The 25,823-nt window shown below is 39.3% G+C and overlaps 2 protein-coding genes across 3 annotated transcripts in view; one reads left to right on the forward strand and one right to left on the reverse strand.

The window, feature by feature from the left end:
* Window positions 1-5,363, forward strand: part of ARHGEF38 (Rho guanine nucleotide exchange factor 38) — a 51,121-nt gene extending 45,758 nt beyond the window's left edge. The window contains exon 14 of the mRNA XM_077815102.1: window positions 4,835-5,363. Within this exon, the coding sequence (XP_077671228.1) occupies window positions 4,835-5,020 (186 nt within the window). The 3' untranslated portion in view covers window positions 5,021-5,363. The remainder of the gene's footprint in view (window positions 1-4,834) is intronic.
* A 6,739-nt stretch (window positions 5,364-12,102) lies between these two features.
* INTS12 (integrator complex subunit 12) overlaps window positions 12,103-25,823 on the reverse strand; it is a 31,610-nt gene continuing 17,889 nt past the window's right edge. For both annotated transcript variants that reach the window (XM_077815103.1, XM_077815104.1), the window contains 3 exons: window positions 21,014-21,173; window positions 18,239-18,391; window positions 12,103-15,233 (listed from right to left, as the gene is read on the reverse strand). In XM_077815103.1, the coding sequence (XP_077671229.1) occupies window positions 14,652-15,233; window positions 18,239-18,391; window positions 21,014-21,173 (895 nt within the window). In that variant the 3' untranslated portion in view covers window positions 12,103-14,651. The remainder of the gene's footprint in view (window positions 15,234-18,238; window positions 18,392-21,013; window positions 21,174-25,823) is intronic.

The following is a 25,823-nucleotide window of genomic DNA, read 5'->3' on the forward strand; positions in this document are numbered from 1 at the left end:
TGGAGGAGACCCGGGCTGGCCGCAGCTCTGAGCTCCCCCCAGCCCTGAGCCCTGCGCTGGCCGAAGCCCCAAGCACCCTCCCTCCCCAGCCAAGAGGAGCCCTGGGCTGGCCAAAGCCATGCTGTGCCATGCCTCCCCTCCCCAGACCCAACCCACCCCGGGGAAAAGCATCTGTTATAAGATGCTTTTGATAGGCCCCATGCAGGTTCCAGGGCGGCTGAGGAGGGGTATGTGCCTTCTCAGGCCCCCCGGAACCTACATGGGGCATAATAAAACAAAAATTTTGTTGCCAAACCCCGCAACCAGGAGTCTGGCCTATTATACTCATTGCCCATGGCTATTGTTATAGAGATATCTGCTTGCATTATTTCCATAGTTAGGAACATTATTTCATTTATTATGGCATTTTGACTTTCTGAAGTTCCTGTTCTGATTGTCATTATGACTGACCAGGAATCAGATAAAATTACAGTTGCAGCCCATTGCACATCTCTTATCAATGCTCTGTTCATCGTCAATACAGTCTTATCGGTAACCCATTTGTTTCCAGCTACATTTTTAAGTAAGTTCATCCTACTTTACATTTTTGTATGATATTATCTATGTGTCCTTTCCAAGTTAATTTATTATCAAACATTGCTCCAAGGAACATAAACTTTTGAACTATCTGACTTTTTCACCATTCTTCCCTAATTTTCTTCCTTGTTAAAAGTAAGTATTCTCTTGGTTTTTGCAAGTGAGAATTTAAATCCCTATTTCCCCACTTGGAAATTCTCTGGAGTGCTTCATTTGTCTTTTCCATGGCTACTCTAAGTCTTTTATGTTTAGTCCATATAGCATAGTCGTCTGTGAAAAAGGAAATACCTATTCCCATTGCATACTTTCTGGGAGGTCATTTATCCTAATGGAACACAAAGTAGGGCTGATAACTCTCCCTTGTAGAGTTCCATTTGTAAGGTAAGCCTGTACATTTTTGATAAAGCTGTTCCCACTTTGACTTGTATAGTTCTGTCACTTAAAAAGTCCCTTATCCACCAAACATTCTCCCTTTTATTCCAATTTTGGCTTCTTTATATAGGAGGCCTTCCCTTCCCTCCATAACATGTAATCTGCTTCTCCACTGTCTAGGCAGATTATCATAAAGTTCTTAGTCCTTATATTTTTTTGTACCTCCATTTCTAGTCTCAATTGTGCATCTTCCTTTCCTGAAACCACTTTGTACCTCATTCTTCTCCAAGCATTTCACTATCTTACATTTATCATTTCCCCCCTTATTTTCCCCACACATGATGTGAGGGCAATAGGCCTATAAGTATCTGGTCTTGTGTGTACCTTGCCTGGTTTCCTAACTGGTCTCAGCAAAACTTGTTTCTATTCTGTTGGCAGCACTCCTTTTCCCTTATATCATTATATTAACTGCAAAAGAATCTTTAGACTCCCTTCTGACCTGTGTCGAAGCATTTCATTACTTACATTATCTTTACCTGGAGCTGTATTTTTCCTTTTCCTTATGGCTACAATAAGCTCCTGCATGCTACATTATTTTAATGCATCATCAGTATATTCTCTCCAGCCATTTAATAGTTCACAGTTATCCTCAATAAACCTCCTCTTTTTTTTTTTCATGAAACTCATTGTTTTGAATCAGATCAGTACTGACCTTTTGGAATTCTTTTGCTAAAATGTCTGCTTTTCCTAAATTGGAGACCTCAGTTTCATTGTTTACAATAAGAACAGCTATACATTTACTTTTACTTTGAATTCCATTCATTCGGTGAGTTTGCTTATATTTCTGAAAGATTTGAATCTTTGTCAATTTCCCACAGAAATTTCTCCAACTTTTTTTGTATTTTTTTTTTTTATAATCCTTTGTGCCACCACCTTACACCTTTTATCAGTCTTTACTAATTGTGTGTTTTGTTTGCTTGTATGCCTTATTTTTTTCCTTGATTGCTAATTTGCAATTCTCATTCCACCAGGGAACAGGGTTTCTACATTGGGGGGCCAGATCAGCTGCTGCTGTAATTCTTTTTATTATATCTGCATAGAATTCTCCTAGGTTGCTACTTGTATACTTACTGGAAAAAATATTCATCACATTTAATTTTGAAAAAGTCCCAGTCAACTCTTTGAAAATTCAATCTAGTAACTCTTGTGTTTTTGACATTTCCTGAACCTTGGTACACTTCCCATTTTGTCTTCTTTATAAAATTCCCAGCTGCATTTACTCACTACGTTATTTGTTGTAGTTCCTGGATCCAAAACAGAAACAGAGCTATTCACTGAATTAAATCTAGAAGGTGCTTCTGCATTCAGTAGCACCAGGTTATGCAGATCAATAAATTGTTTTAAGCGTAGTTTTCTTACTTTCCCATTGCTCATTATGACTATTATAATCTCCACAAATTGGGAGTAGGTTTTCTACATTAATAACTATTTTTTCCAGTTCTAAGATAACTAATTTTTACATGGATTATAAACAAAAATCCATATATAAGTGTTTTTGTTCTGCATGGGAATCTCAGTAGCATTATACTAAAAACTTAGTTTCTGCACACGCTTTTGACATAGCTAAGTCTTTTATAAATATACAGACCCCCTACCCCTTCCTCTGGTGGCCACTTGATTCCTCTAGAGTATATCATATCCTGGTAGATTGAACACAAGTTTACTTATTAGCTATGTTTCTTGCACACATATCACATTAGGCTTTTTTCCCATTTCAAAGCTGGCTTTCTGAAATTCCTCTCCATACATTATTAAACTATAAGGATTCCAGCTAAGGATCATTAAAACCTTTAATAAGCTGTATTAGTGCCTTCATTTAAAAGTGGGTGAATATGGTCTATGGAGAGATTGCCTATTTTTAGATATTTTTCTGCTGCTTTTGCTATGATTTTAATCCTTTCATTTTTTTTCTCCACGTCTGTAAGGTGCAGTTAATTACTTCTTAATGAATGTTATAAACTTCCCTTTATCTATAAGCAATATATCATCTACCATTCCTCTCATACTCTCCTCCCTGCCCAGAGATGTGTTCTGCTGCCCATGTACATCTTTTCTCTTACTTACATATTTTTCTTTTTTTATTTTCTGCAGTGCCTACCTTTTGGCAGCCTCAACATATGATAATTTTTGAATAATTATAATTGTTTGTATTTCCTGAGCTCCTTCTCCTACTGTACATCCTTTATATACAGCACTGTGCAACTAGGTTCTGTTTTTTCCACCTCATTGTTCCCTTACAAATGGCTGGTGCATGCCTAAATCTCTAACAATCATAGCTCTTCACAAGGGTGGGGAAGGGGAAATACAGAACAATATATACCACAGTTGGATCCTAGAAAGGATCATCCCTCCATTAAGCATGTCAGGTGGTATAATACTCAGACTCCACCTGTGGGGTTGCCTTACCTGCTGCACCACCAAGTCAGAGGGAACTGCAGCTAACATCTCACTGCCAGAGGCTACACCCACTTACTCAGCTGGGTCAAGTGATTGGCAGCAGACTTTTGCCTGGCCACCACACAGGCATGAAGCTTCCTGCTGCTGTCCCACTCTATGGCTGAGCAACTAGTTGTTGGGCTTGCTGCTGAACAGACTCCTGAGTCCAAGTTCCTGCTGCTGGTTCCTCATCCTAATTCCAGTGACTCCAACTTTACCCTTGGTGTCTCACCTCACTCGAATTCTGCCTTAATCCTTGGTGTGGCTATTGATTCTGACCCCAGCATTGACCCATTTGGCATGTCTCCTGACTCTGGCTTTGATCTATGGTATGACTTTTGAATGTGACCCTGATGCTGCCCCCTGGCTCTGACCATTAGGTCAGGCTGCCCCATTATGACTGACAAAGTGTTGTGTGTACAGCTGTAAATAAAATGGCTGGTTTTCTCCCACTAAATAGTCATTTAACAAACAATACTTTCTTTGCCTGTTGTCTTTTTTATATCATCCTCAGACGATCCTAGTGGCACTCCATACGTCACCCTCTTGCTTCAGTCAGGAATTTAGCCAGTTGATGAGTAACCTTCATTTTCTCTAAGGTTACATTTTTAAGAAGTTTTTCAGCTTGCTCCTTATGTGCACATTTTATCAATAGAGCTCCACCCTGCATTCTTTTAGCTTTTTGTACATCACCAACACTTTGTTTTATCCATTCTGCCATTTTGGTTGGGTTAACATCTCCTATTTTCACATCTTCTGTCACTGATATGACTATTATGAAATGTTGACTTTTATCCTGTTTTTCATTTAATTACTTTTTAAAATCCTGATATATTGAGTGTTTTTTTCCCCTTTCTCCTTATCTAAGGCCATTCCTCATCCCCCTACTTCTTCTCCTTCGTAGACCAAGGCAACTTTCTCTCTCCCCACATCCTCCATTGACAATTTCAATGTTCAACCTCCTTACAGCTGGGGGCCAGCCGAAGCAGCTTAGCTCATCTTTGTTCTGAGGGAGAAGGTAGCCTATATGCTGCCCCCTCACCAGAAAATTCCTCTTGATACACTGAAACAGAGGGGACCCCTAACCCACACTACAGGGCTCCTGACACCAGGCCCTTAAAGGAATAGTGTCCTGGGATTTCCCTCCCATCCAACTCCTAATTCCCTGGGACCACTTCCCTTCTTCTGCTACCAGGCCATTTTCTGGGCCTTTGTTCATTCCAACTCCCTGGAATGGGGTCTTCTGGCCCCCTCTACTCTTACAAGGCCAGAATACCCTGTTACAGCAGATTTTGTTGGGTCTTTTTGTTGAAATTATCAAGTTTATTTCGTATTAATTGCCTTTTTTTATATAAAATGTACCCCTTCTGCTGGTTGGTTCTTTTTTCAGACTTTCTATGCTGTTTATGCATTTCAAGCAAGAAGCCATCAGGAACTCAGCCTTCAGGAGTACCAGCGGGTTCGGATACTCCAGTTTTCTGACCTGAGCGGCAATAAAGAATGGTGGTTAGCAGAAGCCAAAGGACAGAAAGGATATGTACCTGCTAATTACCTTGGAAAGATGACATATGCATAGGAACAGAAAGGATTGTTGTGATCATTTTCTCTGAAATAGTGACTCATAGTCAAAATAATAATTTGTTCTAATTTACAGCAAGCAGAGTGAACGCACAAGTGATTTATAACCCAGCTATAATATCTGGAGAGGTACATAAGCTACACTGAGAACTCCTGCATGCTAAAATCCATTACTTTGTCAAGACCTGAGGAAGAGGAAGTGTTTAACAAGATTCTCTCTGATGAATGTCCTGGAGAGCTTGCTATTTCTTTACTCATTCATTCACTCTCTTAGTACTATACTTCATAAGTCAGGAGTTAACACATAAATAAAAAGCACAGCTAAACGTATACCTTTCTAGGGGTGCCTCTCCAACATATTTAGCAAATAATATGTGAACACAAGAGAATTAACCTTGGAAAAGGATAAATTGTGTCATCAGAATTGCCGTAAAGACTCTATTGTTCAGATTGAGATGACTATTCCCTAACTCCCTATTAATTCTCAGAACTTTACTTTTGGGCTGTGAACATTTATAGGAAGTCCATGGAGCCATTTATCAATTATTAGAGGTGAAAAAAGTTGTCTTTTAAGAACATTGTCCTTTTTGGTACTTGATCACTCAAAAAGAGCTGTTTTAAAACTTAAAACCTGGCAAGTACCTAGCCTTCACTCAGAGAAGTGCACTTTGCCAAATTTGGAATAAAAAAAATTGGTTGAGAAATAAGCAAGTTATCTTTTGATAATGACATATGTAGTATGCACAATGTGTAATTTTTCATAACTTAAATCTGTACCATACAGCTTTAGATATATGCCCCACTAATATGTTTATATTTGGAGATCTGCACATTGACAAATCCTGATTTTTTCACAATTATTAGACTTTAAAATAAAATCAAGTGGTGACTTCATTTGAATGCCTTATTGCAGTGGTTTCCAATCTGAAGTCTGTGGACCCCTAGGGGTCCCCAGACTATGTCTAAGGGGTCTGCAAAAGGTGACTATGAAAATACAGTTTCAGATTCCAGAAAAGGCATTCAGTTTTTCTGATCAATCAAAAGTATGCGACTACTCCCACCTACAGGTCAAAACCTGGAAGTGGTGGTGTTACCATAGAAGCCCACAGTTTAGTGCCCGTTCTCACATTGCGTCAAATGCTGTGCTGAGAGCACATGCAACATTTATAGTTGAATTCTGTTCAGTCAGTTTTCAGTCTAAGACTTCTATGGTACGGTCCATGGACCACAGATTGAATTTTCAGAGGGGTCCACACCTCCATTTAACATTTTTTAGTGGACCACAAATAAAAAAAGGTTGAAAACCACTGCTTTATTGCGTATGTGACCCCTTTGGGGGTGCATGACTAATCATTGAGACAACAGCCTTGAGGAAGTGCATCTAAGTGCCAGGACTCACAGTGTGACACAGTATCTCCTTCAGATGTTTCTATTAGTCTTGGACTATATGACCATTAGACTGGACAGTGCAAAAAAACAATGTATTTGACTGTGCAATAATTAGATTTTCTAGTGTTTGCAGGATTAGGGGCCAACCTTTGATCACTAAAGTAGCTTTAAATACTTTGATATCACCAGTGAACACAGAAATTCAAAATTATGAGGAAAGATGTGATCACTGCAGTACTGCTCTTATAGGTTCCTATCAATTACACATGGAAATCAGTGGAAAGACTCCTATGGACTACCGTAGTCATCAGATAAGACCTGTAGCCCACCTCTGACCTGAAATGGTGACCTACTAACATAAGCCCCTGTTAGGTATTTTCTGTCCCACAACATCATTGATGACTGACCGTGATAGTGACAATACTATGAAAATTGATTATCAGACTGCATGGTCAACAATACGTATAGGCAACAGTCATAATAAAGCCACTGACTGCAAGTTTCCTGCTCCCCGAGCCCAAATGTAGCATTTAAAGATAAAATCCATTTAACAGGATTCAGAATAAAAGGAGACTACCAGCGAAGGAAGGATGAGAGAGGTTAGGATTGCTCATGAACTGCAAACAAAGAGGTCTCTTAAAAGAAAAATCTAGCTTTAATTTTTCCCAGGGAGAGAAACTTGTTGAATTCGCAGAAGAGGAGAAGTGTGGCAGGTCATTGAAGTACTTTAGCACTCTGTACATTGTATGACAGAAAAGGCTTGAGAAAAGTTCACTGGTGTGGACATACAGATTTTGGTATTTGAACTTCTGTGATCGATCACAATCCAAATGATAAATAATTAACAATGTGGTTACACTGCCTTATTTGTGATGCACAGGACTGTACCTAGCTGTTGCAATTTCCATTAGAGGAATGTGCCTATCCCTTCAACAAATGTTACCATCCCATTTGATCCGTTCAGAATGCAGTTGATATTGTAAATATTGTCTTTCTGTCAAGTAAAAAACAAAAAAAAACTTTGGGTCGATTGTTATGTCAGCTTGGTGCTCCGCAACCTTCATTATATTTAATGGGGACTATGGGGCTCAAAGCCCTGCGCGTAGAGTTGAATATACTCCAATAACAAATTGCACTAATTTTGCACTAAAAACAAAAAAAAGTTTTGTTATTGGAAAGATCCCGCACAAGAAGTTTTTCAGCATGTCTTATATTTCAGAATATCTTAATTAGAGAGGATCTGCTATCTGCAGTAGCTGGAAAGTTTTTTAAAGTAGCTGAATTGTGTAACAGGCTTAATAAACTCCTAGAAACACAGTGATGAAGCTTTGTATGCTCAGGACTGTAGTTAAATGAAAGAACTAGGGAGCAAGATATTTAAAAGGGACTAGTGATTTTGGATGCCTCAGTGTTTGGGTGCCTAGCTTGAGCCTCTTAAAGGTCTCTGAATATCAGCCAGTTTTCAGGTGTCTCAAATTGATTTTAAAAAATTGCAGCCAAAATCACTAGTCACTTTTGAAAATCTTGGCCTAAGTGTCTTGATTTCACAAGGAATGAAGGACTCTACTCTAGTATTAAAGGATGGGCTTTTCAAAGGAACCTGAGGGAGTTGGACACCTAAGCCCTACTGAATTTCACTGGGATTTGGGAGCCTATTCCCTCATGCCCTTTTGAAAACTCCAGCCTTAACTGCTGGTGCATAGAATATATTTTGTATATTTTAGGATAAAAAAAATCTATATAGCTTGAATTATATCCGCTTTCTTCCATCAACCACAATCACTTCGGAGTCACAAAAAGTTTCATTTGTAATGTACTCCGTATTGACTCATGGGATTGACTTTGATCATTTCTGAAACCTTGTTCAGTTTTAATTATTATAAATGAATGAAAATATATTTATTTTCCCAACTTTTATCTGTTTTTAAAATAAATTCAAGCCAAGAGCATTGCCAAGATGATGATGAGAAGCTGTCTGAATTAATGCCTTGCCTACACTGGAGGAATTTGGCAAAAATTCTAATGGGACCTGCCTAAAGCAGATCTAGTTGAGACAGTGCTTAAAACACTAGAGACCCATCTACATTAGGGTTCCCTACATCGCTCACATCAGTGGAGGCAAACTGGTTTTAGTAAAGGTGTGATGGGGGGGAGGGGCAATTTTTCTCTAATGCAGACATGACTTCAGTATTCCAAGGGCCTGCTCCTGTTAATCAATGACAAAACTTTCATTGACCTCAGTGGAGTGAGAGTAGGCTCCAGTTTAGTAAACCAATAAGGCACCAATCCTGCAAACACTTAAGCACGGCACTGTACTTACTTTAAGTCAAGGGGATTACGAACTTGCTTAAGTGTTTGTAGACCTTGGCGCCAACATTGTCACAGTGTTTCTTCTTTGATAGGATTTTTTTTTAAAAGTGATGTCATTGTGCTCTGCACAGCAATTTCAAGCCCAGTAGATTCCAAAGCCAAACAGTGACACAGGGACTCAAGTTTTATCTTTGGCAACCACCTACTTGACTATCTTCCTTTTGTTCGGGGGTGTTTGCGGTCCCTGTCCTAGACAGGATATTATTCACTTTTTCTGGGAAAACATTGAGAATTATTCCTTCCAATACTTGTTTTTAAATTAATACATTTCAGTGTGTTAGCATCTATGTGTAAACTTCAAAAACACTCCTGTTTTTACTTTATGAAAGCTCAGAAAAAATGCACATAATAGGCCCAGTGCTGTAGTGGGGTTGGGTTTCCTGTATGAGAAAGGGCTTCAGGAATAGACTCAATAATTGCAATAGAAAATATAGTTCTGACAATGCTGAGTGAATCCAGATTTATTATTGTAAATTCCATTTATAGCAATATTGTTTGCACACAAATTTTTAAATTCTCCTTTTAAATTATTGTAATAATAAACATATATTTTTGCACTTTTGTGTTGTCTTCTTTTAAAAATAATACATTTTTGCCTGAAGCATGGTGTCACAATAGAACACAGATCCAAGACCTATTTTCCGTTCTGTTATCAACTAGAGATCATGCTGTGATCACGATGGTAGCAGAGCAGAGGAAATGAACAGTTGCTTCAAACAGATAATACACTGCACTTGTCTATATCTATCTATCTTGTCAATCTATCAGTATTTATAAAGTTCCATTTAGGCACTGAACAAGGTTTAAAAATATTCTGAGAAAACTGCTGGGGAGCAGTTAGTTTGGTTCTGTCCTTCCCTAGCTGTAATCTAGGCTCCTAATTTGTGAATATTATTAGTTCTCTGTCTTACTCTAGGATCAATCATGAGTTGTAATAGCAAAAAGCATGTTTCACTCCCAGTTTTCAGAGAACTTTGTGCCAGATTCTGATACGCTTACTCACAATGAATAGCACTTTGCACTGTAAGATTCCCAATTACTTCCTGCAGAACCACTTATAAAGTAGCATTCAGCGAAAGCAAAGTGATCAGAACATGGCCATTTCTGAAGAATAAGCCTCCCAACACCTCTCAGAGGAAGGAAAATAGTAGACCACCTATTTACAAGATGGATAAGCTAAGGCAACAGCCACACTACAAATGCTTTGCCAGTATAGCTCTATTGGTATACTTGTACCAGCAGAAGCTCCCTATTGCAGACACAGCTTACATAGACAAGGAGTTTTACCTGTCAGTACATTAACAGCACCTCCCCAAACGCCTATGCCAAAAGCAGTGCTCTTCTGTTGGCATGACTACATCTACACGGCATTTTGCTAGCATAGCTATGTCGGCTAGAGGGTGAGTTTTTTCCACATCCCAACCACACAGCTATGCTGACAAACATTTATAGTGTAGATCTAGACTAAGGCAGGGAGATGCTGTTACTTCTAAACCACACAGTAATGCAGAGTCAACCTAGAACCTCAAAGTCCTGCTCTCCAGTCTCTAAATAATAGATCACACTTTATGACAGTTCTGGAGCCTTGTACTTCTCATGGAACAGATTCCTTGGCCGGTAAGGTAGGTTCCATTGAACAACACTGTAAAATGAACATTCCCTTCTTGCAGACAGATGGAATTTTTATTCCTTCTGTCCTGACTATGCTTCCTAAAGCAGAGAAGACATTGTTTCCTGCATTCTATTGTTTTCCAACAGTTTGTGTGTGATGAGTTCAGGTTAAGCATTTGCCCTAGGCCAGGTCTATACTAGAAACTGTTGATGATATAACGTCAGTTAGGGGAGTTAATCTTTACACATTTATACCAGCAAAACGCCTCCCTAGTGTTGATGCAGTTACATGCTCTTTTGCTAGTATAGCTTATTTCATTTAGGGAACTGGTACAATCTATACCAAAGAACTCTTTTGCTGATATTATCTGTCTCTCTACTGGCAGAGTTTACTGGTATCGTTATATCAGCAAATTCTTTCAAAGGTAGACCTGGCCTACCTAGATGGGAAGAGACAGACTTGTATTAAGGATTTAGCCTCATTAATATTCCAAAAAGAAAGAGGAGAGAGGCAACTTAGCACCAACTCCCTATCAGATAATACAATTGTAACAGCATTAAACTATATCTAGGTGAGCTGCTTTAGTGGTATTGCAAATTGGGTTAGTTATCTCAAACTAGCTAATAAAAACAAATAAACTGTACACTTTTTTTTCTTTCTAGTCCAGACAAACCTAAAGCAAATCACATAATTTGAAGTTTCAAGGTTTTAGGCCCTCACATTTATCCATGAGCAAAACTATACACATGTTCAGAGGCTGTGCTGAGACCACTTTGCAAATTAGGATTTTGATGCTTTCCTGCCAGAATAAATTTTACCAATGAAGTAAATGCTTTACTTAGGTGTAAACTTGCCATTAAAGAAATCTATTTTTTATGTTTCATTTCATAGTATATGTGCCATTCCCATAGAACACCATTTACAAGGAAAAAAAATTCCTTATCTGCACAAAAAATCTAGTTTAATGTCTTGTGACAGGGTCAGGCCAGATTGCTACAGGAGAGTAACAGAAGGCAGATATATTAGCCCCAGGCTAAGTAGATCCCCTTACCCTGGGTAAGGTAACAGGGAAGGTTCCAGAACAATCACGAACCTTCAGGAGACAATTAAGACAGGCTGATTAGAACACCTGCAGCCAATCAAGAAGCTGCTAGAATCAATTAAGGCAGGCTAATCAGGGCACCTGGGTTTTAAATGGAGCTCACTTCAGCTTGTGGTGTGCGTGTGAGGAGCCGGGAGGAAAAGGCACTAGGAGCTGAGAGTGAGAACGCAGACTGTTGGAGGACTGAGGTGTACAAGCATTATCAGACACCAGGAAGAAGGTCCTATGGTGAGGATAAAGAAGGTGTTGGGAGGAGGCCATGGGGAAGTAGCCCAGGGAATTGTAGCTGTCGCACAGCTGTTCCAGGAGGCACTCTAGACAGCTGTATTCCACAGGGCCCTGGGCTGGAACCCGGAGTAGAGGGCGGGCCCGGGTTCCCCCCAAATCTTCCCAACTCCTGGTCAGACACAGGAGTCGTCGACCTGGACTGTGAATTCAGAAAACGGCCAAGCTGAGGGCTGCCGTGAAGCTCCAAGGCGAGCAAATCCGCCAATAAGCGCAAGACCCACCAAGGTAGAGCAAGAACTTTGTCACAGTCTCCACTCCCCGCCCATGTTGTCATTAAAAAACCTTCTGTGCTAGAATGAGGGTGGAAATAGGGATGATGCAGAGGCCATACACATTTCTTTATTTCTTATCATCTGTGCTGTTACTCAAACTATTTTGGCAGTTAACAGACAATAAAAAGGAGAGAAAAGAAAATGTTTATTCTTTCAGGAAATAGTACAGTTGAAAAAGAATGTAAGTTCGACTAGCACCTGACAGTGGTTTTTCTTTAGTTCTGTAAATAAAACTACTACTTGAGAATCAGAAAGGTATCTTAGCTCGTCTTTTCTAGGAAAAAGCTGAATTCAACAAATCACACATTTTAAATCATCATCATGTTTGTTATGATGGAAGGTGAACAGTTAAGGGGATTGAGGCCTCATTTCCTGGGCTATGCTGGTGTGTTATTCCCTTGCAACAAGCAAAACTTGTGAGTTTTGTAGCTCGTAGATAAAGTGTGGAATACTTAAAATAATCTCATGATTTTAGGTGCTTTAGAAATACACATAAGAAAGCTAACAATTGGCATGTCTTCTTTTCTTCAGCTTTCCCCTCCTCACGTCACCAAAACACAAGAAATTGATTCAATGGCTTATACTTTTGCAGTTATTGGAGAAAGTAAAGTGTTATATAAGTGTTTAGTTCAAGATCTAAGCCTGCAGATAGTTGTCTCTACCACACCTTAACTTCTATTTTTTCATTCCTCTTAAAACCAGAATCTCTTAAGGTTTTCTGTAGCATCAGTGAACTCAAAAGAACATTCATACTAATATTTTATATTTGCTCCTCCATATTTTTCAGCTGAGGGAGCCTATATGTCTCTTTTCTAATGCTCTTGCTCCCCTCTGTGCCACGGTGACTTATGGAAAGAAACAAAACACGGCTGCTAATAAGCTTCCTTGATAGCTGAAAATGAAATGCACTCTTTCAAATGGTCACTTTCAATAGAGGTATATATATTTAAATAGTTTCTTCATGGAATCCGTTTCAGATAATAGCTTTTCCTAAGGAACTTTCTCATTTGGAATTTCATTAATTCTGCACAACTTCTCCATTGAAAACTCACTGTGAGAGAAATGCTGTAGCTTCAGGAAAGTAACAGTTTAATAGATGTATAATACTTATATTAACATGCTGATTGAAAATGATAACGCATCGAGTATAATTCATGAAGTGTATATATAAAAATGTGTTTCCCTACATATAATACTTACAAATACCGAAGTTTAAGTGATTGGAGCTTAGAAAAAAAAAAAGCATGTTATGTTTTAAGGCCAGAAGGGACCATTATGGATAATTCAGTCTGAGCTCTTGCATAGCACAGGCCATAGGACTTCCCTGAATTAATTCCTGTTTGAGTCCAATACCTGTGATTGAATTACAGCACATCTTTTAGAAAAATATCCAATCCTGATGTAAACCTCATAATAGAGAATCCACCACAACCCTGGGTAAATTGTTCCAATAGTTAATTATTCTCACTTAAATTTTTTTGCCTTATGTATAGTCTGAATTTATCTAGCTTCAACTTCCAGACCTTCCATTTTATTTCTCCTTTGTCTGCTAGATTAAATAACATCTCCATTATTAAAATTATTGTTCCCCATGTAGGTACTTATAGACGGAGAATAACCTTCTTTTTGATAAGCTAAATAGATTCACCCTTTGAGTCTCTCGCTAGAAGGCATGTTTTCCAAACCTTTAACCATTCTCGTGGCTCTCCTCTGAACCCTCTCCAATTTTTCAACATCCTTCTCGAAGTGTGGACCCCAGAACTGGACACAGTATTTCAGAAGTGGTCACAGTAGTGCGAAATACAGAATACAACTTCCTTAAAGGTTTTTCAAACTTCCCAAAGTCATTCACAGAGACCAAATAAAGTTTTGGCCTCAAAGGAGAATTGTTAGAAAAGTTATGCACATGTATAAACAAATGTAACATTGTAAACCAATCTGCATCCTTAATTATAAGTAAGATTAAGATTTTGTCACGGTTATTTTTAGAAAAAGGAATGGACAGGTTGCAGGCAATAAAAAAAAAATTCACGGGAGCTGTGACTATCACTAAAAATAACGGGGAGAGGAGGGAGGGTAGAAATGACACCGGGACCCCATGGAGGGGACTGACAGCCTCAGCCCCACTGCCACAGGGGCCGAGGCGGCAACACAGCCCCTGCTCCAGCTGCGGTTCGGGAGCTCCGGGCTCCGCCCCTGCCATTGACAGCTGAAGCCGAAGTACGGAAATCCAGTAAAGTCACGGCCAGTAAATCCATGACCTCCATGACTAAATCATATCCTTAGTTATTACATCACCACTGGCAAATGCTACAATACATTGTCTACGCAAACTTTAAACAAATATGAACAAACATTTCTTCAAACATGAGAAAGGAAAGGGAACATGTTAGTCCGCTAGATCTGAAGCATACAGTATATTTACAGTCTGTTGTAGATGGAGAAAATACACAGATTTACATTGTTAAGCATATTATAGGGAAAAAAAGCCAATCTAGAAATTATCTGCATGGATATTTATTAAATGAAGTATGTTATGCCTCACACATATCTTTGTTTTGAAGAAACAAAGAAAGAAGATTAACAGACAGCTCTATTACTTCTTCAGTTTCTTTTGGGCAGCCTTCTTCTTGACCATTTGTAACCTTTTCATAGCGTTGAGCTGTGATTCCTGAGAAGTTGGGCCCTTTAGGGATAGTGACTGATTGCCAGAATCTGCACTTGATTTGGTGGTGCTGCTCCCACTGTTACCTGTTGTGCTACTGCTTCCATTCCCACTATTCACCTGGCTGCTGCTGCCTGAGGCAGTACTGCTTGGACTAGGAAGACCTACTTTGCTGACGTTGTCACTGCTAACAGAACGACTCAGACCTGTTTTCCCCAAGGTCAGAGGTGGAAGAGGTTTTAGTTGAACAGGGTTTGTGTTGTTGTTACTGGAAGCTATTTTTGACCCTAGTCCTGTTTTAGATGTTGTTAACCCTGACAAACCCACAGGTTTCTGGTTATTAGAGGAGGCTGCAGGTTTTCCGCTGGTACTCTGTGCTGTTGATCCCAGTTTGGCAGTTGATGGACCCGTGGAGGAGGTTTTGGCTGCAAAAGCCGCCCATCCAGTAAGGCCACTGGTTGCTGAAGAGGAAACACTGGTACTGGTTGAGTTCCCCGAAACTGCTGCTGCGGTCTAAAATCAATCAATCCTATATTAGCAATGTTTCAACAAATAGCAGGAATGGTTATGATCAAACTTCAGTTTCAGATTCTTTACACAAAAATATCCATTAGACAATATTCTGATATTTTATCCTGGATCATCTCAGTCAAAAGCAACACAGAGAAAGGAAAGGAGACAGGTGCAAAGCCTTTGTCTTCACTGAAAATGAAGTTAATATTATCGTTTCTTCCCTTTTTTCTAACCAGCGAACAAGATACCATATGGCACAATGATCCTTCACTAAACTCTATAAAAGGCAGTCTATCTAAAGTAATTAAAAAGATCAACACTTGTGAAGTATAAACGAGAAAGGCAGTCCACTAGATTGTGTGTGATTCTGTTACCCTGAGCAGCTTTTAAGAAGATGAGAGATGGTCTATCACATAGTCAGACCCCAGGCAATGAAAATAATGCAGATACCAGAGTCTCTTGATCATTTTATAAAAAACAGTATTTTCCCCCAGCCCTCCTGATTCCTGTCTCCCTATACCTGCCATGCCCCCACCACATACACACTTAAACTGTCCACAGAAGTTACTGGATTTGTTTCCATTTAGTGTTTCTGTTAATGAGCTACAATGAATAATATTCAGCACTTCTGTAGTGCTCTTCATCTTCAAATAGCTTTTAAACAGTAATTAATCTTCACAACACCTCATGAATAGTTAGCCTTTGTTTACATTTGGGGAAAATTGATACACGGATATTAAATAATTCACCCAAAGTTATTCAGTGAGTTTGAGTTAAGGTGTAGAGGTTCTCAGCTCCAATCCTCTGCTCAAACCATATTTTTCCCCCCCACAGCACATCCATGCAGTTTCTAAATGCTGAGAATTATGACTGAAATTAGGCATTGATCCTGCAATCATTTATACAAGTAACTTTTCGGATGTATAAAGTTATTCACGTGAATACTTGTTTGCATCATAGGCATCATATTATCCATATGGGCTCCCACACATGGAAAGCAGTTAAACATATGAATTACTTTATGCACGTGAATAGTTCTTCTGATTTCAGCATGCTTAGGCTCGGTCTACACCTAACACTTACATCAGCACAATTATGTTAGCCAGGATGTGAAAAAAACGACCCCCTAAGGAAACAGTTATGCCAATAAAATCCCCCTTGCTGACGCAGCTATGCCGACAGAAGAATGTTTCTGTCGACATGGCCAACGTCATTCGGAGAGGTGATATTCGTAAACCAGCAGCAAAACTTCTGTCATTGTATGCTGCAACTACACTAGCTATGCTGGCATAGCCCCCCGTAAGGAAGACATTGTGACACTGGCAGACCAGGTGCCAGCTTATGCCAAGGCCACTGGGCCTCACTGAATGCTGACAAATGCCTAGCTGGAAACCAGTCTGGCTTGCCTGTGCGTTAGCATTGTTAAAATAGATATTAGAGTTACAAGAATGTGTTTAGACTTCATGAAATGCTTGTAGGATGCTACCTGTATTAATCTTAATTATAACATCTGTATCCCATGTTATAAGGTAATATTTAAGTGTTTGCTCTATAACTATAAAAATGCTTGCTAAGACTGTAAACAGAGAAGCATTACCAGGTGTGAAATACTACAAGAGGTGTTGTCTCCTCCCCCCAAAAAGAAGGCCTAGAGACACTAGTCAAACCATTGTGAGGCATCAATGAACAAAAGACTTTGTTGATTGCTTCCCCCAACACCCATGAAGTGGGTACCCATACAAGCCCTCATCCCACCACATCTTGAATGCTGGGGGAAGGGAATAAAAATCCCTGTTAAAGAGAAATTGTGATCACTATGCTGCTTGAAATTCAGAGAGGGCAAAATTTCTAAGCAAGAGCAAGAGATCCCCAAGCTGATTGGTTTGGATTAGCCCTAAAGGATATATAGAGCTTGCATATTATAAGAGCTACTATTACGTTTTGGAACCTAAGACTGTATCTCATTCGTTTGTGTATGTTTACCTACTTTAACCTTGTAAATAACTCTTGTTTCTTTTTCTTAGTTAATAAATCCTTAGTTTATTACAGGACTGACTATCAGCACTCTCTTTGGTAAGAGATCTGAGGTGCAACTGACCTGGGTAAGTGACTGGTCCTTTGGGACTGCGAGTAATCTGAATATTGTTTCGACTTTTGGTGTAAAAGATCATCTATCACAAAGGCAGGCTTGCCTGGGTGGCAAGATAGATCAGACTGCCCAAGAGAACAGTCTGTGACTCCATGGTAAGGCTGTTATAGAGCTTGCGGAGTTCCCATTTGTTACTTGGCTGGTGAAATCTAACTATAGAATATATAACCAATTTGAGGTTTTGTGCCCTGCTTCTTGACAGTCTGGCCTGAAGTTGGCACCCACGCTCGTGGGCCACTCCAGACAGCCTGACTGACACAGCCTTACAGTTTTACATGCACTTAAGTGCTTTCCTGGACTGGGGTCAGAGTTTGTTAGGCTACTGAAGATATTTATTATGCTGTTGCTACGGCTTCCGGTTTATCTCCTTTTACCACCTCATGACAATCTTTAATACAGAAAAATAACCCAGAGAAGGAGAAACATGAGACACGATATAGAAGAGGAAGGGATCTCACAAATTAGATCTTACAGAAAGTATCACAAGAAGAGTCTTGCAATTGCAAATGTATGCATGTTACATAAGAATGGACAGCAATTCACATCCTTTCTATGAGCATGAAGATTTCTTACTTTTATAGAAATGCCATTTAAAAAAAAACAAACCAGAAAAATCTAATTTTTTTCCTTCTTATAAAATAAAAAAGTCAAGAAACTGAAAATCCACTATGTTACATACAGCACTACTGAATACAGACAGAATAAGGGCCTGTATTTTCATTTGGGGTTTTGATCACGTGAAAGAGCAAGGTGGGGTTCTGAAAAGGGAAAAAACAGCTGTACAACATTTAAGCAAGAATGTTTCATATACGCAATAAAATAAAAGCACTTAGAGAGAGAGTTTAATGTACAGCACCTTGACTTCTGTCCTCTTGAATGCTAGGAAAGTTGTTGGGGTATCCAGCTTGAGCTTAATTTCAGGTTTCTTCACTAATGGATCTTTCACAGTTGGTGCTACTGAAACTACTGCAGGAGCTGGTTTCTGAGGTGGTTTCTGAGTCTTTTGAGCCTGCATAAATAATAATTAAACTCAAATTAGTTATGTTTCTGCACTAACGACGAAGATTTCATCAGAGTGACAATAGAAAACATGAGCATTATGAGATCACAACATTAGCCCTTCGAATACTATCTTAGATGAGATCTGGAAATTAAGCATTTAGAAAACAGGTCAGGTGGAAACACAACTTGGATTTGTAGGGAGTTTCCAGCTGACAGGTAGGTGGGATTGAGTCACATAAAATGGGAAGATTCCAGCAGCTAAAAGGCATGGGTGTGACCATATATTTGAGTGGGTAAACATAGGTGGGAGGAGGAGTCAGGAGTTAGGCCTGATGGAGGAGTGTAGGGAACTGGTGGATGGAGGGACAGAGAAGGAAAATATTGGGAAAGGTTATGGTTAGAAACCAGCTTCTGGGAAGCAGATTGCAGGGTTCTTTTCAGAGAAAGCTGGTAAGGTGGCAGCATTTATGCTGAGAGAGCAAAAGGAAACTGTGGCCTGCAAAGGGAATGCTGACGTATGGCAGTTTGACGGGGAGGTGAGTGTGACGCTCTGTACCTCGGCGGAACACTCTACACCCCCATGTTCATCTTTATAAAATGATTGTGTGGTTGGTATCCAATGCAAAGTTTGTCATGTTGGGTGTCTTCAGAAGGCTCATGATGCACTAAGCATGGCTGTTATAGTGATGCTATAGTAATTGTTACAGTAATGTTATAGTAAGGTTATAGATTATAATTTCATGTATATAGTTAATGAGGCTGAAAATGGCTTAAAGCAAGCCCAGGCAAAGAACAGAAAGGCAGTTCACACCTTATCAGTGCATGTATGGAACAAATCCAGCCCAGCCTCACAGGAAAAAAGGACACTGGCCTAGGCAACAACAAAAGGATCTGTTAGACTCTCGAGTGAGTCACGCCCCCTTCCTTGGTCAGTTTGGAACTGCAATGAGGTAATGCTCACCTGACTCTGAAAGGGGGAGGGGCAAAGCCAAGAGGGAAGAAAGAACATGATAAAAGAGAGAGACGTTTGCCATGCTCTTCCTCTCTCTTCCACCTACAACTACAGACACCATACCAAGCGACTGAAGTGCTGATCAAAGGGGAGAGCCTGGCTGAAGAGCAACCAGCGGCCTGTGGTGAGAAGCATCTAAATTTGTAAGCATTGAAAGTGTTAAGATCAGCTTAGAATGCGTTTTACTTTTATTTCATTTGACCAAATCTGACTTGTTATGCTTTGACTTATAATCACTTAAAATTTATCTTTGTAGTTAATAAATCTGTTTGTTTATTCTATTTGAAGCAGTGCATTTGGCTTGAAGCGTGTCTGAAACTCCCCTTGCGATAACAAGCCTGGTGCATATCAATTTCTTTGTTAAACTGACAAACTCATATAAACTTGCAGCGTCCAGTGGGCATAACTGTACACTGCAAGATGGAGGTTCCTAGGGTTGTGTCCACGACCTAAGATATTGGCTCGTGTCATTCGGTTGCACAATCCAAGGAGCAGCTTACGTGCCAGAGGCCATGCGTAAACAGCTCAGGAATAGGGGTTCTCACAGCAGAACAGGGTAAGGCTGGCTCCCAGAGTCAAGGATTGGAGTGATCTAGCAGACTACCAGTCCAGATAACACCAGAGGGGAACATCACAGTGAGTGTGAAATATTTATAGCTGTGGATGAGTATGGTACTTCAGTGCAATTTACTGAGCACAAGAAAGCAGTCCTGAGTTCAAAGGACTGGAGATAATCAAAGTACTAAAACAACTACTGAAATCAATTAATAACTTTCATTGGCTATAGCAAAAACATTTTAAATGAGATTTTCCTAATAGAAAGGTCATTTCAACAGGTAACATTTTGCCGGGTTATCACAAAATAGCTTCAAAATTTAACAAAATTTCTTCTGTATAACATCTCAGTTTTAAAAGGTCTCAGAATTAAAGATGAATGGGCTAATGATTTATGTTTAGTGAAAATAAAGATGTTTTCTTACTCCAGTGATAACATAAAAGTAAGTTATCTTCAGCTTTTGTAAATTGTTTCTAATAGCAAAAGACACTTTTTAACAACAGATTTTGACTCATTATGAAACTCAGAAGTCAACAGCCTGCTTACTAAAGAAATTAACACACAGCTCAATGAAAATAATGGGTCTCATCATCAACTTCAACAGAAATTGAGGTCACTCATTGCTGAACAAGACCTGGCCCAAAATGTGTAGACCTTTGTTAGAGAAATGTTAAGTTCCAGAGGAGCAATTCATTCAGGCCCTAAATTTGAGAAGAAAATGACAAATATGAGACTATTTAGTAGATCAGTATAACAACTAGATGATAAATTAAATAAGCCTAATTATTTGTTCCATTGCCTACCAGTGAGGAAGAAATAAACTTGTTTGATCGTGCCTGACTTTTAATTCTGTGATTTATTTTATTTTGTTAATAGGAACATTACTGAATGTTCTTTGAGACTACAGTTAAAATAACCAGAGCAGCAGCAAAAGGAAATGCAGCTGTGAAAAATGATTTTCCAACATCTTCTAAAAGTTTCTGCAAATCCTGTTTTAAAACAGCCCAAATGAATTGCTGTCTCCAAATACTACTCATGTTAGACAAAAAGCTGACTCTTACCATTCTCTTCATCTGCCTGGTACAGCGGGCACAATACCATACAAGGCGAGGATCATTGACTTCTTTGTCTGTCACCTGAGGTTTATGACAATCCTGGTGGTAGAGATTATGGCACTCCTGACACTCTACTAACTGATTTCCAGAAGTAACTGTCATTTGCCTGCAGAACAAACAGTTGAGAACAGGTTACTGAATAAAGCACTTTAAGGTTATCTAGTCATTGTAATCGCTGCAAGGCTTAATATAAAAAATTAGAAATATTCTTACGCTACGGATACACTTTCTATTCTTGGCAAAATGAAAAAGATCCCTTTTCTACTGTATGAGTTCTTCCTAATAACTGTCTTGCAAACTTTTTGTTGCTTTAAAGTAGATTCTAAAGAAAATCTAAGAATTTTAGATTATTATTATAAACACATCTACAAGTCACATGTAAAGGAAAAAGTCATTTGGTTTGTTCCCTTATGATGTATAAAGCTCTGAAAAATGTTCTATTACTAGTACTAGTACTATTACTATAGTATCTGAGTGCCTAGGGAATAATATTGCTGTAAGAGGTTGAATTGTATTGCTCAACAACAAATAGTGTCTCAATGACAACCATTCTTATACTCCTGGGGGAATTCTGTGCCACTCTGCCCGTGAAGAATCCATGTGCTATTCAGAACTCCCCTCTCCCCGCAGAAAATACATTCTGCCAGAAAGGAATTGCAGTTACTCCTTTCAACCACAAAGGGCTGCTGTGGCACCAGAACAGAGAGCCGCCACTCCTGGACAGGAACAGCCCCAGCAGCAGATATGGAAGAGAAAGAGGCTGCTTTCCTCACAGCACCCTGCCCGTGGGGCCTGGTCAGGAGGCACAGAATATGGGGGGATGGACAGCATGGGGCACGTGGGACTGCTGGGGGGTGTGTGTCAGACTGGGAATCAGAAGGGCTAGTGTGGAGGACAGACTGGGGCGGGGGCTGGATGGGAGTGGGGGTGCAGGGACACATGAGGAGAGGGAAGTGGCTGAGTGGAGGTGCAAGGACACAGGGGATGGGGGGGTGCAGGGACACATAGGGATAGGGGCAAATGTGCCTGACTGAATGAGAGAGCATGGCGGAGGCTCCCTAACAATCCTCCCCCGCCCCCAAAATCTGTTCCATACTTCTCCCACCCACACTCAATAACCCTCCAAGTTTACACCCAGGCTCCTTCCCAGCAATTACTTCCCTCTCGCTCAGCTCCTCTGTTATCCTTGACTTCTCTGCTTCTGAGGGAGGTTGGAAATAGGTTTCTGTACTGTAGTTTCAATGAATTATTACTCAGAGTTATGTATTAGTATGCCTAGTAAGGAATCTATTTGTCACAAAACATTTCCTGCATCTTTTTTGTTGTCTGTATTGTTACAGACATAGTTGCTGACAGGTATTCTGAAATAAATTACCAAAATAACTGAAACTGGCATGATTATATTGTGCTATTTTGACAAATGAAATATGCAGAATTTTAAAATAGCGTGTGTGGAATTTTAAATTTTTTTGCATGGAATTCCCCCAGGACTAATTCTTTTAGTTAAAGGATTCAAAAAACCAGGATGCAAGTAGCACGCTTCTTTGTGGAACTTTTAGTAACCATCCTTCGCTCCCCATCACAGACAGACATTAGAAACATAACATAATACCAACATCATAGAGAGATGGAACAGAAAGGATTAGCTATGCAGTTCTGCCTTGAAACAAGCATGTAAGCTGGTGATGAGGACTTAGTTTTGCGTGGGCCTCTGCTGAAAAGAATCATATTGTGTATGTGACAAATTAGTGACGTACACATGACTGGAAGTATATCTGTGAAATAGCCAAATTGCATTTTCCTAATGACTTCCTCTTTCAGATGACAAATCAGGCTATTTAATTGCTAAGCTGCTTTTGCTCATCTCCCTGAGGAGCAGGTACCTAGGTAACCATGGAAACTCTATTTGAGGATGGGTGGGGAAACATAGTACTTTATTTCTTTATATAACAAGGAAATGAAATCAGAAGATGTTGTCAATATAGCTGTAAGAACAATTTTTGAAAAATATCTTTTTTTTTTAACTAGGCTATTTAAAAACAAAGGAGGAGATGTTTCAGAAATTCTGGAGCACATTATTTAAATTCAGGATATTTCAGAAGCCATTTGATTCTTGAAAAATAGATTGGGTCAGAACAAAGCATCTCAGTTTCAACTGCATGTGACAAGGGAACAGACTAATCTCCATATTTTAAAACTATAAAGGATAATTTTGGATGGATTACAAAAAAATAAACTTTTCATGCCAAGAAAAGTCAAAGCCAGACGTACTTTAAGCTAGTCTTTAAATCAAGAGACAGCCTGAATGGTTTTGTATCTTTTAAAAATGAAGACAAAATTAATTTATTCATTACAGTTTAGAAGGCTGTTCTTGCAAAGAGAATGCAGATTTTTCCTAAATGCTCTCTCTTTGACAGGACTTCAATGTCACCTGCAAGTCACACACAACATTTTCCTTTATAATATTTTTACTTTTGATTCTTTAAGGTTCCCATAACTAGTGACTTGTGTTTTTTCCTTAAAGATCTGTATGCAGAAGGGACGGCCAGGAATTAGAGGGAGGGGATTTTTTACCTCCCACCCTCCCATTAAAAAAAAAAAAAAAAAGAACAGAAAAGAAAAGAAAAGAAAAGAAAAGAAAAGAAAATGGGGGTCACTCTGGAATTTCTACTTGCACTCCTATAATTAGCAAAGCTGCACTCAGATCCCACTCTATACTAGTGCAAAAAGTGAATATGCAGTCTCACTGTTAGTGCAGGTTTCAGGGAGTTAGAACACTTCCATTCTAATGCTGGCTCTGCAGTGACTTGCTCTGTGTCATTGAGCAAGTCACTTCATCTCTGTGCACTTCAGATTCCCTATGTGTAAAATGGAAATAATACAGATAGCAGTACAGATAAACTGGCAAGTGACTGTCTTTTTGTTCTGTGTTTGTACACTGCCTCACACAACAGGGTCTTTGCCAGGACTGGGGTGCCTCAGTGCTATTGCAATGCATGTAAGTCATAATAATAATATTTGGGCTCTCCTTTTCTTCATAATTCAGTTCAGATAAGTGTTTCACATTTGGATATGAAGCTTTCATTAGCAGTTAGCCAAATATTATGAAATTTCACTTTCAAAACACTATACATATTTGCTTTATTTTACAGAAGAATTCGACAACTCATTGTTAAAATGTTGTGTTTAACATTGACACTTTTGTTTAGGTTTTTAGAAGTGTCTAAACCATATCTGTTTACAGTATTCAGTATTTCTGCTCAGATTAAACAAAAAAGGACCAATGTTGAAACATTAGTTAATACTGGAAATCCCAGCCCTAGCAACTGAAGCCTCACTCAGTAAGCCTTAAATAAAATAAACAAACTTTCTAATTCAAGACTATAGCAGGACACAACCAATGAGTGTCTTTGAGTAGTACTGAGGAAGCAAGGACAGGTAAATAAAACATCTGACAGAGTAAGAACACGTCTTACATAGTTGTAATAAAACTAATAAACAGCATCGTATCTGCTGTCTTAAAATATGGTTGGGATGTTGTGCACAGGACTGTATTCTAAGTTGCCCCACGTAAAAAAAAGTTCAACTCTGACTATTAAATACAATTTTTATAAAGGTAAGCAAAAGTTGAAGATAGAAAGATTGGTCCAAACTGTATTGGTTTTGTTAAAAGAACTGGGATAAAGTTGTGACAGATATGGCAGCTTCTTGCGATTTTCTTGAAAAATCTTATTGAATTCAGTTTAAGTATCTTTGGAGTCCGTTGTACTAAATGGAAAGTTTAAGTGTTAAGTGGATTTCTTGGGAAATACCTAGCGGGAAGTTAATGTAAATTCCCCACCTCTAGTTATGCAAAAAATCTGATTTTTGAAGCTATGCCCTGAGCAGAGGGCTTCTGTCTGCCAATTATCTGTGCCCAGAGACTGGTGAATAAAGGCTGAGGCTATGGCTACACTACAGAGCTTGCAGCTGTGTCACTGTAGCGCTGCTAGTGCAGTAGCCCTAAGCCGACAGGAGAGACCTCCCCGCTGACATAGCGCTGTCCACACTGGTGCTTATGTCACTGTAACTTACATTGCTCACACCCTTATTCACACCTCTGAGTGACATAATTTATACCGACATAAGGTGTAGTGTGTACGTAGCCTGAGCTGTATAAAGAAACAGCTGAAGTGGCCAGTCTTTGTTCTAGTTCTGAATCTAAGACAGTTATAGACTTGTAACTATGGTGAAACCCAGTTGTGGGTTTTGAAGGACTGACGCCACTCACTGCCTGAGGTTGGATTCGGGGGTGACCTCTAGTTAGCTCTTTAGCATGCATGTGGTTTCTTTTATTGTTTTTAATATGTTTTCTCTGTAATGCTTTCACTTTAAGAATAATATGCTTGCTTAGAAAGAGCTGTGTGGTAACTTGTAACTGCTGGCAATTACACTGGGCATAGCCTTCGCAGAGAGAACTAAATGCAGCTGGTGGTCTTTTAGGTAGTCTGGCTTGCTGGGGATATCACAGTGTAAATAAGGGAACTCAAGTCTCTGCCTAAGAGAGATGATGGCTGAGGAGCCAGGAGCCTAGAGTGGGTACTTTGGTGGACCATGAGTGGGGGGAATATAGGTATAGTTACCTGAAATGGTGACAAAAGAGTATTCAAGGCTCCTGGAAAAGTCATGAGTTGGAATACCAATAAATTGAGAAAGAAATGTGAAGAAATGTTTATAGCTGAATTCACCAAAACGTATTTTGACTGCTTATTTTAAG

Source organism: Eretmochelys imbricata, chromosome 4, assembly GCF_965152235.1.
Source record: "Eretmochelys imbricata isolate rEreImb1 chromosome 4, rEreImb1.hap1, whole genome shotgun sequence".
NCBI classification, from domain to species: Eukaryota; Metazoa; Chordata; order Testudines; family Cheloniidae; genus Eretmochelys; species Eretmochelys imbricata.